At 40.3% G+C, this 16,044-nt stretch overlaps 1 protein-coding gene and 1 non-coding gene across 7 annotated transcripts in view; one reads left to right on the forward strand and one right to left on the reverse strand.

The window, feature by feature from the left end:
* The window catches only part of GREB1L (GREB1 like retinoic acid receptor coactivator), a 246,567-nt gene that overhangs the window by 166,725 nt on the left and 63,798 nt on the right, over nucleotides 1-16,044 (forward strand). For 4 of the 6 annotated variants that reach the window (XM_070452719.1, XM_070452722.1, XM_070452720.1 and 1 more), the window contains 5 exons: nucleotides 8,613-8,735; nucleotides 12,121-12,237; nucleotides 12,838-12,957; nucleotides 13,978-14,115; nucleotides 15,654-15,839. In XM_070452719.1, the coding sequence (XP_070308820.1) occupies nucleotides 8,613-8,735; nucleotides 12,121-12,237; nucleotides 12,838-12,957; nucleotides 13,978-14,115; nucleotides 15,654-15,839 (684 nt within the window). The remainder of the gene's footprint in view (nucleotides 1-8,612; nucleotides 8,736-12,120; nucleotides 12,238-12,837; nucleotides 12,958-13,977; nucleotides 14,116-15,653; nucleotides 15,840-16,044) is intronic. The other 2 variants (XM_070452723.1, XM_070452724.1) reach the window with 1 other exon arrangement.
* On the reverse strand, nucleotides 4,269-4,371 carry LOC139030496 (U6 spliceosomal RNA). The gene has a single exon (XR_011482860.1). It is a non-coding gene; the product is annotated as a U6 spliceosomal RNA (small nuclear RNA).

Raw genomic sequence — 16,044 nt, forward strand, 5'->3', positions numbered from 1 at the left:
AGGACACTCAAGATATTCACTGTAGTTATTCTCTAGATGAACAGAAAAGAAGCACCCTTTTAATATAGAAACAAAGAAATTGTAGCATATTCACAGGACAAAGATGTCAAAAAAAAAAAAAAAATTAGGACACTGTCCAACCACATAGGAAATAATCCTATTAAGTTAAAAAATAATAATAATAGGGCTTCCATGGTGGCTGTGTTAAAAAATCCGCCTGCCAATGTAGGAGACAAGGTTTTGATCTCTGGTCCAGGAAGATCCCACATGCCACGGAGCAACTAATCCCAGGCACTACAACTGTTGAGACTGTGCTCTGGAGCCTGGAGCCACAACTACTGAAGCCCGTGTGCCCTAGAGCCCACGCTCTGCAACAAGAGAAGCCACTGCAATGAGAAGCCCGCTCACAACTAGAGAGTAGCCCCTGCAGGAACGAAGACCCAGCACAGCCAAAAATAAATAAATAAGTAAAATTATTAAAAATAGTATTAAACTCTGTAGGTGTTTTTGTTGTATCATGGAAAAAATACTGGGGTATAGCCAATTAATTGACAAACAATGTTATGATAGTTTCAGATGCACAGTGAAAGGACTCAGCCACACATATACATGTATCCATTCTCCCCCAAACCCTGCTCCCCTCCAGGCTGGCACATAACATTGAATAGAGTTCCATGTGCTATACAATAGGTCCTTGTTGGTTATCCATTTTAAATATAGCAGTGTGTATATGACCTTCCCAAAGTCCCTAACTGTCCCTTCTCGCTGGTAACCATAAGTTCATTTTTTAAGTTTGTGAGTCTCTTTCTGTTTTGTAAGTTCGTTTGTATCGTTTCCTTTTAGATTCCACATATAAGGGATGTCGTACGGTATTTCAAGAAGTGGTATTTTAACATGCTTGTCTCTATTTCTGAGTTTTCCTTTATGTTATATTTTTCATAATTAAGCACTAAAAATTCTCAGGATGAAGTCGAATGTACAGGTCAGTAGAAAGATCTGGTTTTCACTGATCTTTCTTCAGCATTCTGTGTAGGAATAAGGACCAGTACCTAACACAGAGGCATCTAAGTTACAGTTAGGTAGACAGTAACAAAACCAAAATTTGAACTTTCTTTGCTCACTATTGACAATTTTATTAGGCAATTGCTGAGTTATACAAAGATGATATTACCTCGAATTCTGTATAATGTTCATAAATTACCTCAAATTTTAAGAACAGAGTAAAAGGCAAGAGGAATGGGAAGATAAGAGGGGAGGACTAAGGTTGAAAAATCCATGAAGAAAAGAAACAAAATTGGGTAATCTGTAGTGATGTGGATGAACCTAGGGTCTACCATGCACAGTGAAGTAAGTCAGAAAGAGAAAAACAAATATCATATACTGATGCATATATATGGTATCTAGGAAAATGGTACTAATGAACCTATTTGCAGGACAGGAATAGAGATGCAGATGTAGAGAACAGACTTGTGGACACAGACAGGGAAGGAGAGGCTGGGATGAACTGAGAGAGTAGCATTGACATATATAACTCTACCACGTGTCAAATAGATAGCTAGAGGAAACCTGCCATATAGCACAGGGCCACAGCTCGGTGCTCTGTGATGACCTAGGGGGGTGGGGTGGGGAGGAGGGAGGGAGGCTCAAGAAGGAGCGGATATGTGTATATTATAGCTAATTCACTTTGTCATACTGCAGAATCTACACATTGTAAAGCGATTATACTCCAATTTAAAAAAGCATCCACCCCCCCCCAAAAAAAATCCGTAAAGATCAATTCTATATCCATTTCTGGCCAAAATGCATAAAAAGGGACTAAGTTTATCATACCACCTGAAACAACCAGGAAAAAAGAGACAAAACTACATGAAAAATAGTTGTTAGGACACTCTCCTTCAGGCAACAAATGACATTGATTCCTGAGCAATAGGAAGCAAATAATGTGAGTCTTAGCATTGCCCCAGCTTACCTGCCAGTTTCCAGTCCATGATCCAGAGAGAGGGAACTGTGGTGGAACCCAATAGGTCCCCTAAATTGAGTGGAAGGATCTGAGAGCAAAAGAAGACCAAAGCAGGTAAAGTTCATTGGACCAAGTACCAGAAGATAGAGAGCCGCACAGAGAGATCCCCAGCATTGTGCAAAAACTTCCCTGAAATGGTCAGTGCAGGGTCAGTTGATGCATGGATATTTGGAAACTACTACACGCTGTATAGTCAAAGCTATGGTTTCTCCAGTAGTCATGTATGAATGTAAGAGTTGGACCATAAAGCAAAGAATTGATGCTTTTGAACTGTGGCGCTGGAGAAGACTCTTGAGAGTCCCTTGGACTGCAAGGAGATCCAACCAGTCATTCCTAAAGGAAATCAGTCCTGAATATTCATTGGACAGACTGATGCTCAAGCTGAAGCTCCAATACTTTGGCTACCTGATGCAAAGAGCCGACTCATTGGAAAAGACCCTGATGCTTGGAAAGATTGAAGGCAGGAGGAGAAGGGGATGACAGAGGATGAGATGGTTACATAGCATCACTGACTCAATGGACATGAGTTTGAACAAACTATGGGAGATGGTGAAGAACAGGGAAGCCTGGTGTGCTGCAATCCGTGAGGTTGCTAAGAGTCGGACATGACTGGGTGACTGAACGACAACAACAGGAGATCTATCCAGTTCTTTGAGAAGTGGGTTAAAAATTTTAAAGCAAATTCTTCTTTTATCCCCACTCATTATTTATTTAAATATTTTGGTGCTACAAATGTACCCTTTGGAATTTGCCCATTAGGGTTTAAGTTCCATGTGTATCTATTGCTGCGTGGCAGGCACTGAGAACATTTAATCTTTCCAAGTCTAGTTCCTCATCTGTAGAACAGAAGTGTGAACTACAGCCACTCCACAGTGTTGTTAGGATTACTTTAGAAAATCCTCAGTTGAGTGGTTAGCATGTAGTGAGTGTACATGACTGCACATACTCATGGACATTGTGTAAGTTCAGACGTGACTGAACAACACCACCAAGGCTGGTAAAAAGTTCCATCCAGAAGAGGAGTGGGAGGGAACATTCACACAGGGCCAGGAACAAGGGCTGTTCCCACCAGCTAGGTGGGAAAACCTCACAATTTATCAGGCATTGGATGGAGTACTTGGGAAAGTCTTGTCTCAGTCATGAAGAATACTTAACCCTAGACTGAGCACTACTTCCAAACAGCCTGAAAATATCGAAAAACAAAATCCAAAAGGATCAAATTGTTTCCAAGCAATTTAACTGTCTGGAGGAGGGCATGGCAACCCACTCCAGTATTCTTTAGTTTTTTTTGATTAAAAAAAATAAGTAGAATTTATTAGAGTGGGGGTTATGCCAAGAACAGTGGGCTGCCTTCCTGATAGTCATGGAGAACCGATGACAAGCGTAGGTCATTTGCCTGTTTTTATAGATGGGGAGCAAAGGAACAAAGTAGGAATATGTATCTTACCCAATCACTCTAGTATTCTTGCCTGGAGAATCCCGTGGACAAAAGGGGTGGGCTACGGTCCATAGTGTTGCAGAGTTGGACATGACTGAAGTGATTTAGCATGCACACATGCAATTTAACTGTGTTTAAGAATAAAGCTCAAGAATATTTATAGACAAACTTCCAATTATAAGATAAGTAAGTACTAGGGATATAACGTACAATATGATAAACATAATTAACAGTGCTGTATAATGTATATGAAAGTTGTCAAGACAGTAAATCCTAAGAGTTCTCATCACAAGGAAAAATTTTTTCTTTTTCTTTTGTTTTGTATCTATATGAGATGATGACTGTTCATTAAACTTCTTGTGATAATCATTTCATGATGTATGTGAGTCAAATATTTGCTGTACACGTTGAACTTATACAATCCCCATGAGTGTGTGCAGACTCAGACGTGTCCAACCCTTTGTGACCCTATGGACTGTAACCTGCCAGGCTCCTCTGTCCATGGGATTCTTCAGGCAAGAATACTGCAGTGGGCTGCCATTTTCTCCTCCAGAGGATCTTCCCAACCTAGGGATGGAACCAGAACCTCCTGCACTGGCAGGTGAAATTTTTTACCTCTGAGCTGCCTGGGAAGCCCATTGAAAGAGGCAGAGAAACATGATTAATATTAAGGAGATTCATTAATCAATCAAAACCAACCCGGAACTGACAGAGGTGTCAGAATTAGCAGAAAAGGACATCAAAACAGTTATTAAACATATCTCATATATTCAAGAAGCTAAGTAGACACTGAAGATATTAAAAAGCCCCAAAATGGAATGGTTTGCAAATGTGTGTGTCATCCTTGAGAGGGGCCATTCTAATGTCCTCTGTATCGTTCCAGCTTTAGTATATGTGCTGCTGACATGAGCAAAGGATTGTGTTTTAATTAAATGCTAGTCCCGTTAAGTCAGAAGTAAAATATGACTGACATAAATAAATGATGCAGCCTCAGCGTGCATTAATGGAAATATTGTGTGTTATTAGAAGAATATTACTCTAATTGCTAGTGTGAATGTGAAAATAGGTTCAGAGTACTATACTCAGGAAAGAAGCATATTATGTAGTCTATGTTAAAATATGTATTTAAACATTATTTAAACTTGGCTGCACCAAGTCTTAGTTGCAGTGACATTTGGGATCTAGTTCTCTGATCAAGGATCAAACCTGGGCCCCCTGCATTGGGATCTCTGAGAGTTAACCACTGGACCACCAGGGAAGTCTGTACAGTCTGTTTAATACAGGTACCAAGGGCAAAAAGAGGGCTTGTAAAGATTTAAAGTCTCAAGCATCTGGAAGCCCCTTAATAAGATTGAGCAAGACAAGTATTTGTTGAATGTCTGCTGTGTTCTAGGCACTTGCTAAACATGTTAATTGCTATAGTTAGGCAGGTTTTAGGATCATTTTGCCAATCACAAAACGGAATCTCAGAAAAGGTTAATATTTGGCAAAAAAAAGAGTAGTTGACAAAATCAGAATCCAGTCTTTCTACTTGCTACTTAAATGACTCCCTTTAAAAAAAATTTTTCCCCCCAGTGATCTTGGGCTAACAGATTGAACTATTGCATAAAGAAGATAAGGAAGTTGTTGTGGCTTTTTTTTCCACTCTATTTCTTTAGCCATGATGTGGCAGACCTTGTGCCAGAAGCTGGGAATGTCGTCAAGGAGCTCATGACCTGAAGGGAGAAGCAGGAAATTATAAAATCCTACAACATAGAAAGCAGAGCTGTGACTTGTTCAAGGAATTTTCCAAGTTTTCAAATGCTCCCATGTTTACAAGTTCACTGGTAAAGATAATCGGTCTTGGTGACAATCGGGCCAGGTGATCAGCTGTTTACTCAATGTCTAAGCACCAGTTTCTGCACGGCAGCCTACAGTTCAGCTTCACCTCTGAGCAAGATCACAAAGGCTGTTGCATTTTGGACATTGGGGCTGCTCCCAGTTGATCAAAACCACTGTTAAACACTGAATATGCCAATACCTGATAAGTTCAAGAATACAAGCAAAATGGTAGAGAATACATGGGCAAAATGTTAGAGAGTAGGGAATAACGTAAAAGGATTCATGTTCACTCTGACCTTGTCTAATGCCTAGCTGTGCTTTCTGACTCTGTGCCTACAACATGTGACCTTTTGTGACTGGCCTCTTTCACTTGACATCATGTTTTCAAGATGCATCCCCATTGTAGCGTATATCAGTATTTCATTCCTTTTTGCTGCTGAATAACATCCCATTTTTTGGATATACCACATTTTATTTATCCACTTATGAGTTGATGGATGTTTAGGTTGTTTCTACTTTGGGGTTGTTGTAAATAATGCTACTATGAACATTTGTGTACAGATTTTTGCATGGGCATATGTTTTTACTTCGCTCTCATTTTATACCTAGGAGTGGAATTGCTGGGTCATAGCTCTGTGTATACCCATTTGAGCAACTATTTTCTTTTTTTTAGTGTATGTATTTTTATTTATTTGTCTGCATCGGGCCTTAGTTGTGGCATACAGGATCTTTAGTTGCAGTGTGTGAATTCTTAGTTGCAGCACGTGGGATCTAACTCCCTGACCACGGATCGAACACAGGTCCCCTGCCCTTGGGAGCATGGAGGCTTAGCCACTGGACCACCAGGGAAGTTCCTGAGGAACTGTTTTCCAAAGTGGCTGCACCGTATTACATTCCTACCAGCAATGTGTGAAGGTTCCAGTTTCTCCATATCCTTGTCAATACTTAATACTGTTTTGCTGTGTTGTGTTTTACTTTGTTTTAGCCATCCAAATGTATGTTTGTAGTATGGTTTTGACTTGTGTTTCTCCAAGGACTAATCATATTGAGTATGTTTTCATGTGCTAATTGGCTACCTGTGTATCTTCTTTTGGAGAAATGTCTATTCCAAACAACTTGCCCAGTTTTTAGTTATTTGTCTCTCTATTACTGAATTTTAAGAGTTCTTTATACATTCTAGATACAAGTCCTTTACCATATATATGAGTTGCAAACATTTCCCGAGTTGTCTCTTCGTTCTCTTGGTGATGTCTCTCAATGGTCTCTCCATGGTGTCTCTTGAAGCGCGACATTACTGTATCTTGATGAAGTCCAATTCATCTATTTTTTCTTTTGTTGCTTGTACTTTTGGTGTCACATCTAAAAATGACTGCCTAAGCCAAGACCATGAATATTTACTCCTGTATTTTCTTCTAAGAGTGTTATAGTTTTAGCTCTTATCTTACATTTAGATCTATAATCCATTTCTGGTTAATTTCTGTATATGGTGTAAGGAAGAGCTTTTATTAGTCAGTTTCTTTATTTTTGTGCATATTTCTGTACATTCATTTTGTACCTGTTGGTCTGTGCTTATCTGAATTCACTGACTTGAAAAAATTACCACCACTTAAAATTTATTAACCAGATTTCACCTGTGTGCTTACCTGGACTGTCAGAAATAAGTATAAACTGCTATAGTAAATAACCCGTCTTGCACCAAACAATATATCTGTGGCCTAGAACATAATGACCAACCTGTGTAGTGACATGGCATAGTTACCTGGGAATCCTGTCCTGAATGGTTCTCTGTTAATACCTGAAAAACTTGGGCTGTCTTCAGTTTCCTGAGACTTTATAATGTTGTGTGTGCAGTTGCTGGCTTCTATTCTTCCTGTAGACATTAAAATCACTCCCTGGTGTAAATTAGACCTGCAGAGAGGAATATGAATTCTCCTGAACCAGTAGGGGACCATTTTGGTCTTTTGAGTTCTTATGAGAAGCACTGGTTAGATGTATCGGGAATCACATTGTGGTATGAGCATTAATTTTTTAGAAAATTTCTAAGATGGCATCGTCAGAATCCTGCTCTTCAGAACACTTTGTTTTTTAAACTCTCAGAGTTTTAGTAGTTCCTTTGACACATTCCTGTGTTACCTGATTACCCTGTTCTGTTGGTGTAGTCAGGGACTTCACACTCCCACTTAGTTGCTCAATTGTGTCTAGTTCTTTGCAACCCTATAGGCTATAGTCCACCACGCTCCTCTGTCCATGGGATTTTACAGGCAAGAATACCAGAGTGAGTTGACATTTCCTCCTTCAGGAGATCTTCCCCACCCAGGGATCGAACCCGTGTCTCTTATGTCTACTGCACTGCAGGTCCCTCATGGCTCAGATGGTGAAGAGTCTGCCTGCCAAGCAAAAGACTTGGGTTTGATCTCTGGGTCAGGAAGATCTCTTGGAGAAGGGAATGGCAACCCACTCCAGTATTCTTTCTTGGAGAATTCCATGGACAGAGGAGCCTGGAAAGGCTTTAGTGCATGGGGTCACAAAGAGTCGGACATGATTGAGCGAATACATGACTGAGCGAATACATGACTGAGCGAATAACACTTTCACTTTTTTTTCCTTACACGTTGAGCTACTGGGGAGGCCCATAGAGTCAGGGACTTGGGGTCTGTTATATTCATTTCAGAAAACTCCAGTTGTCTGGAGTCTTTATCTCTCACATAGCCTGCCTCTGAAATGGCATTTGATTTTTCTGTGCTGAATTATTTTGTGAATCCAAATAGGGATTTTTTTTTTGGATGTCCCTGATATTACATAGATAGAAATTCTAGTTTATTTCCAAATATTAACACAACTTTTCTTCAAAGGCAAGTTGTTTTTCCAACATTACAATGATTTCGCTTGCATAATACTTTTTAAATGAAAAACTTATCTGGATAGAGATAAATATATCTCATAAAAATATGACTTTGAGGAAAACTGTAGAGACAGTTTTAGTATGGCACGTGATCATATCTTCAATGCCACATCATGTGATGTTGGCCAAATTAAATGGCTACCACTATCTAAAGTAATAGTAACAGCCTCATTGAGTTCATATAGGAATTAGGTGAATTGATATATTTAAAGTGCTTAGGCTATCACCCAGCACACTGTACCTATTAGTGACTATTTGTTAAATACATAAAAAGAAAATAAAACTAATGTACAGTGAAATGGGCTTTTTTAAAATAGATCAAGGGGGAAACTGTAATTCTAGTCTACTCTCTCAACTCACTCGTGTTGAATTAACTTCCTTCCTGTGTATATTACTAGTTTCTAATTTAAACAACCTCTTTCATTTTAAAGATTCACCGGTTCTCAGTCCAGCTAATTCTGCAATCAATTTAAGTGGAGCTCAGGACCTGACCCGGAATGTTGTGAAGCCACTGGCTTTGTCTTTGCAGGTTGTAGGGAAGACTTTTGCTGCAGGTGATGTTTTCCTCACTTATATTTCTTTGGTGAATACATAGTCTACAAAAGACTTGTGAGAAGTTTAATTAGCAGTTTGGTAGAAGAAAACAGAAGCTCCTTCTTTGCCAGCTACAGGCAAAAATGGGGCTATCTACAATAACGCATTATTATGCAAAGCTTTGCATTTTCTCTGTTAGATCCGAAAGAGTCAGTGAACATTTGGCACACAGGAGAGACAAAACAGATTGATTCCGTCCAATATACATTTCTTGGGTACCTGCTATGATGAGGAACTGGGAATACTAAGATAAATAATGCTCAGTCCCTGACCTCTAATATGCTTGTAACCTTGCAGAGGAGATTGACCTGTGAGATGTTTTCAGTATACTGCAGTAAATACAGGGCTTCCCGGGTGGTGCTTGTGGTAAAGAACCCACCTGTAATGCAGGAGACATAATGAGACATGGATTTGATCCCTGGTTGGGAAGATCTCCTGAAGAAAAGCCTGGCAACCTACTCCAGTATTCTTGCTTGGAGAATCCCATGGCCAGAGGAGCCTGGCGGGCTAGAGTCCATAGGGTCACAGTAAATACATAATATTCTAAGGGAGGACCTCCTAGAGGAGGGGTGTTTAGCCCAGCCTTTTAGGGAGAAATTAAGAATGAGTTCTTAGAGGAGTGCAGTCTTGAGCTATGAGGAGATGTTCACTGCATAGAGGAGTAGGGGAAAGACATTTCATATTCAGGGGAAAGCAGGAGCAAAGCTTGAAAGGAAAAGGAGAGAAGCAGTATGACATGACACGTGCAGGAACTTCTGGCAGGCGGGACTTGTTAAAAACATACAATATAAAACTCAGGGAGTAGCAGGAAGTAAGCACGATGCAGACAAGGGATGTTTCCCTTGTGGCTCAGACGGTAGAGTCTGCCTGCAATGTGGGAGACCCAGGTTCAATACCTGGGTTGGGAAGATCCCCTGGAGAAGGAAATGGCAACTCACTCCAGTATTCTTGCCTGGAAAATCCCATGGATGGAGGAGCCTGGCAGGCTACAGTCCACGGGGTCACAAAGAGTTGGACGTGTCTGAGCAACTTCACTTTCAGACAAGGGAAAGGTCATAGGAGCTCAGGCTCAGAAGCATGGATTTTGCTCTGTAACTTATGGCACAGCGGAGTGACATAGTCTTCTTTTAACTTAGCTAGATCATTTGGGCCGCAAAAAGAGATGAAAATACAAGTTGCAGGTCTTTCAGTAGTCTGGGTGAGAAATAATGAGGTCTTTGACCAGGGTGAAAATAGGTAGGGGAGGAGGAGATAGATTGGAGAACTACTGAGGATGTGAAATGAGCAGACTCAACTGATTAATGGGAGCGTGAAGTGGAAGAAGGGGTCTCGGTTGACGTCCATCTTTCTTGGCTAATGGTTGGTTATATTACTTGACATTGGGAATACAGGAGGGGTAGCAGTCTCCCCAGGAGATGACGAGTTCAATTTAGGACATATTGAGTTTGGAATGACGATGAGGCATCAAATGGAGCCACTCAACAGTAATTTAATTTGTCATAGAGAGAAAGCAGGACTAATGGTATAAAGCTGACCCACCAGCATGCCACGGTAAATGACATCAATCAAGGAGAAATGTAGAGTAAGGCAAGCTGTGAACTAAAGGTAGAACCCTAGAAAATGGCAGTGTTTAACCAAAAGAAATGGTCAGAGAGGTGGAAGAAAAATGAGGAGAAAGAGAAACAATTATTGTTGGCAACTTTCCAAGAGTAAGGCATCATAATTTATCCAGACTACTTTTGTTCTTACTTTGGTCCAACAATTCTTACAGAATCTGTCTTCTGGTTAGATTATAGACTGGAACAAAATTGAATCCAAGTTTTTACAGCTAAAGGAAATATTAATGAAATTATGGATCTTGGCAGTAATCATCATGGTTGCTAAAACTATCACATGAAAGACTGATATACAAATTATAACTTGAGGATTAGGCTAACAACTGTTAAACCCATTGATGAATCTTAGTGTCACAAGAAGTGAACAAGCCAGCTATTATGTGCCTCTCTTAACCGAAGTATACAAGATTTAGGAGATATTCTTGGCAGAAAAAAAAGAAAAATCAAGTAAATCTGAGCAAGCATCTATATCTGATGATTAGTTCAGGAATTAGAGGAGACATCAAATTACACCATGGATATCTAGTCAGCAAAATACAGAAAATGAGGAATTCTGCTATGTTTTCAGCAAACTAATTGCAAGAAAGGAAAAAGAAGGGAGTGGGTGGAATTGCAAGGTTGGGACTGACATATATGCACTATTGATACTATGTACAAAATAGGTGACTAATGAAAACCCATATAGGGGACTCTTCTCAAGGCTCTGTGTAGACCTAAATGGGAAGGCAATCCAAAACAGAGAGGATATATGTATACATATTTATTGCCTGAACAGTAGAAACTAGCATAACATTGTAGAGCAATTATACTCTAATAAAAGTTAATGTAAAAAAGTCTTGAAGGAAAAGCAAAAAAAAGAAAAGAAAAAGGAGACTCTTATAGATTAAAAGAGGTTTAAGGGACAGAGCAACTAAATTCAATGTGTGGATATTTTTAGAATCCCAGTTTGAATAAGAAGTGTAAAAAGTCATTTCTGAGATCACTGGGGGAAATTTGAATACTGATGGGATATTTTATATTAAGAAATTATTGATTATTGTGAATTTTAAGTATAAAGCAATATCACAGTTGTGTTTTTTTAAGAGTCCTTTTAGAAATACATACATAAGTATTTATAGATGAACTGATATGATAAATGAGTTTGCTTCAGAATAATCCAGAGCCCATATGTACATATGTGGTGTGGGGTAGAGAGAGAGGGAATATAAATAAAACAGGCCTGGGCATACCTTGATAAATGTTGAAGCTGGGTGGTGGGTACCTAGTTCATATACTATTTTCTCTATATATGTTTGAAAATTTCCATGATAAAAGTCTTTTTAAAAGTTTTCTTTCCACCCACCGTCTCCAAAGACGTCACTGAAAATGATTCTAAAAGATCTCTTGGGGGGACTTCTCTGACAGTTCAGTGGTTAAGACTCGGTGCTTCTACTGCAGGGGGCATGGGTTCCATCCCTGGTTGGGGAACTAAGATCCTGCATGCCCCACAGCCAAAAAAATAAATAAATAAATAAGATGGTTTAGGGTTCTGGAAAATTATTTGGGGTGATATTTCACGTTACGGAAGGAACTACTCTGATGGTCGTAGCTGGCTTTGCGCAGCTGAGCTGTCCGGTCAGTGGGAAGTCTTTGAGTCCGAGGCTGGGTGGCTTGTTGTACGGTTGCAGCGTCACAGAGAGCAGTGTCCTGCCCAGACCCTCTTCTGAGTGGCTCCTCTTTTGTGCCACAGATGCTGCTAATGGAAACAGCAGCCATGGAGGGAAGAGCAGTGCGTCTAGCTCCACGCCCGCCCGCCCAGGGAATTATTCCTTGTCACCAAGACCTAGCTTCGCCTCGGGAGACCAAGGTACAGTGCCCATCTTAGAGTTTTGACATAATGCAACTCAGTTATGGAAGAAGTGCTCCAAAGAGTTTGGAATGATGATGAACTGTCTGGCAGGGCACTCCCAGTTTTTCCTTAGCTTCTCATGCAATACTTTGAAAGTTTATGATTAGTATGAACAATTACAGTTGCGTGTCTTGGTAATTCTACAAGGATGGGCCTACCTAGGAAATAACATTGAAGCAAATATTATAAGGTGTATCTTTAAAAGTCATGGGCTTTGATGACCAAAGTACAGGGTTCAAAGTTCATCTTTGCTATGTGACCCTGGGTAAATGTGAGCCTTTCGCTCACTGTGAAATGGGTATAACAGTGTAGTTATCCTACGACTTCATGGAGTTGTTGATAGAATCAGGTGAAATAATTTGGGTAAAACGGTCCATCATAAAACAGCCTGCAGTTGTTAGATGGTATTGTTAGTATGTGACTTTTTCTAATTTTATCTTTACCTCTAGAAAAGTGACTTCGACTTTCTGAGTATAATCAGTAAAGGTCCTGTGTTACTTTGACTTCTTTCTTTCTTCCATCATTAAGGACAAGCCTCATCTTTCTTTTTGTGTTCAGCTACCATGTTCATTTCTGGGCCACCAAAGAAGCGACACCGGGGATGGTATCCTGGGTCACCCATCCCCCAGCCTGGTTTAGTTGTGCCTATTCCTACAGTTCGCCCTCTTTCAAGAACTGGTAAGATTTCAACAGAAGATGGGTTTTAAGTTTCCTTAAAGTAGCAGAGGTATCTCCTCATCTTGTTCTTTCCATGAACCCTTGAAGATAAATTTCCTTTACCAACTATTGCATCCAGCATTCTGGCAGCTGATATTTTGTCCCCATCATATCTGCCATCCAAACAAGCACATGTGCCATCATGAAAGACCTTGAGTTACCATCTGGCTTTGTTGTATCCCATAGTATCCACAAACCATTCTTTACAGAGGGCATGATGCTACCAGTCCGCCGTCACAGAGCATGACTGAACTTGCACTGCCAGCAGTGGTGTTAGATGTCTTCTCCTGTGATCTGGTCCCTTAAATGACCTATACTGACTATTTCTGAATTGAATGGTTCAGTCTGTGACTAGAAGCCTGAAATCCAACTGATTCTCCCTTATAATACCCAACTGTGGCCATTTGATGCCTCCAGTTAAAATGTTCAAATGCCCATCTACCTTGCTGTATAAAACACAGACAAATGTAAACATACCAATTCTAGGACATAGGGTTATTTAAAAATTTGTTTAGAAAGTAATTCTAAAGACTATGTAGAAATGATACATACAAAAAGAATTATGCCAACATGGTACTGTGATTGCCTCTAGGTATACTGACTAATGATGAATTTATCCCTATTCTTATTTTTCGATACTTTTCACATTTTCTGTAATGACTAGATATGCCTTGATAATCTAGGGCAGGAAGAGATAAAATACGAAACAGAATCCAAAATACCATATATGGGGAAACAACTAAAAGGAAAAGCTGCCAAAATGTTAAACAGTAGCTATCTCCAGATGATCTGATATTGGTTGATATATTTGTTTGTTCCTCTTACTTCTTATTTTATACAGTAAGCATGAATATCTTTAATAAAACAGCCATTAGGCCTATAAAACATTCATATTAAAGGTAGTCACACTGTGTTGATTTCAACTGTATTTCATTTAGCCTTCCTATCTAATCCTTCTTGTCAAACAACTTTTTTTTCCAGAGTCCCTTTTATCTACCCCAGTTCCACAGACCCCATTAACTGGAATTTTACAACCTCGACCCATTCCTGCAGGGGAAACTGTAATTGTTCCTGAAAATCTGCTGAGTAACTCAGGAGTTAGACCAGTTATCCTGATAGGTAAGGAAAGGAATTCCAAGTTGCCTGTGTCCTCTGGAATCTGGAAGCACGCCTCCATTTCGATGTGTCTTCATTCATGTATTCATGAATGTATTCATTGATGCCTCTATTAATTGTTTCAGCTTTTATTGATCAGCTCTTTCAAGCTATACTAAACAAGGGACTAGAAGTTAGGAAGAAGGCAGTCTTTCTGCCCACAAAGAGCACTGTTTAGTGGGAGGAGTCTAGAGTTCACAGCCAAGAACTCCCAAGAGCTCAGAGGAGAGGGAGCGTAACTCTGCTTGGAGGGGTCTGAGCAGACTTCTCAGAGGTCACCTTTCAGCTGGGGAAGTGAAGGGTGGGTGAGAGCGGACAAAGCTGAGGGGGGCTCATTTCAGGCAAAGGGAGCCAGTCTGCGGAGAAAAGGAGCAAGCTGAGCTGGCGAAGAGGCCCCTGTCAGGAGGACCAAGAGGCCCCAGAGCCGCAGAGCTCAACCATGGGAAGTTGTAGGAGTGAGAGCCTTTCTAAGCTCTCGATAAGTGGAGGTGCCTTTCATACCCACATCAAGAGTCCCCTTGTTGCCTGGGGCGGGGCAGTGGGGGTGGTGGCTAGCCGAGGCCAGAAGAAGACTGCTGACTTTACCCCTGGGACTAAACAGATAGGGTGTTTAAGCCCAGTGGGCTTTTATGGTATGTCTATGTGAGGTGTTATCTGTTTCTTGCAGTTGGCTTGAGCCAACTGACATGGATGGTTTTGCTTTGAGCCCTGTTCTTTATCAGGCTGGCCCCTGGACCTACAGGCACTGGGGGAAATCCAGTTGTTCACATTCCATATAGTTAGGAAGTGCTTACTGCACATTCGAGTTACATGCATGGTGCAGCTAAGCCTTGGAAGGATAAGTAAAACTAGGACTCTTTGGCGTCTGCCTTTTCGAAAGACTCATGGAGGGAATATTCTCTCCACCAGACCATCAACACAGTGTATATTTTCAACACATTTTGTCCTATCTACTTCTAAGATGATTTGAGACTTTTATTGACATTCAGGAAGAGAACATAACAAAAATAGCTAAGATAGCAAAGAGTAAGACCCTCTGAGTATTAATACTTGTGACTGGCAGAATATTGCGTTGATCTATGAGTTTAGCTTAAACTTTTTAAAAGAAAACCTCAAGAAGTGAGGTAAGCATGTTATGGTAGTCTGTCCGTTCTCTGACTTCTTATCTGATCAGGAATTTTATCTGAAAATATTTTATTCCTGCAGGTTTACAAAGGATACAGAGATGTTTTTGCAAACTTTCATCAATCCTCTATGGCAGAGAGATTAATTAGCATGTCCCTATATAATATGAGTATTTTGTTTCCTGTTCATCTAATTTAATACAAGGGTAGAATTTAGAGCATTGGAGTGAATTCTCTAGGATTGATGAGTGATTTGTTTGGTAGCCATTCAGAGGGCAGGGAGCTTTGGCAGGCGTCATTGATCCTAGTTGAACAGATATACCCGGTTGGACCTCAGGAGGAAACGTTAAACTTTCTTGACCCGCTTCTGTCGGGCAGGCTATGGCACTTTACCCTATTTCTATGGAAATGTTGGTGATATTGCTGTCAGCCCTCTGCTGGTGAACTGCTACAAAATTCCGCAGTTGGAAAACAAGGATCTGGAACAATTAGGGTTGACCGGCAGCCAACTCCTGAGCGTGGAAAACATGATTCTTCTGACAATACAGTATCTCGTACGGCTGGGTAAGCTATTTCCAATAATCGTTTGATGGTGATGATTTTTATTCTGTTTTGTAACATAGTTTTTTTCCTTTCTTACCTACTTTCTCACATTTATCCACTTCTTCCTTCTCCTTTTTCGCTTCTAACATTCTTTTTCTTCAACCTCACTCACTATGCCTTTTCCTTGTCCTTTCCTCCATTTCTTTCCTATTCATATCCTTCCCTT

The sequence above is a fragment of the Odocoileus virginianus genome, chromosome 22 (assembly GCF_023699985.2).
Source record: "Odocoileus virginianus isolate 20LAN1187 ecotype Illinois chromosome 22, Ovbor_1.2, whole genome shotgun sequence".
In the NCBI taxonomy this organism is placed as follows: domain Eukaryota; kingdom Metazoa; phylum Chordata; class Mammalia; order Artiodactyla; family Cervidae; genus Odocoileus; species Odocoileus virginianus.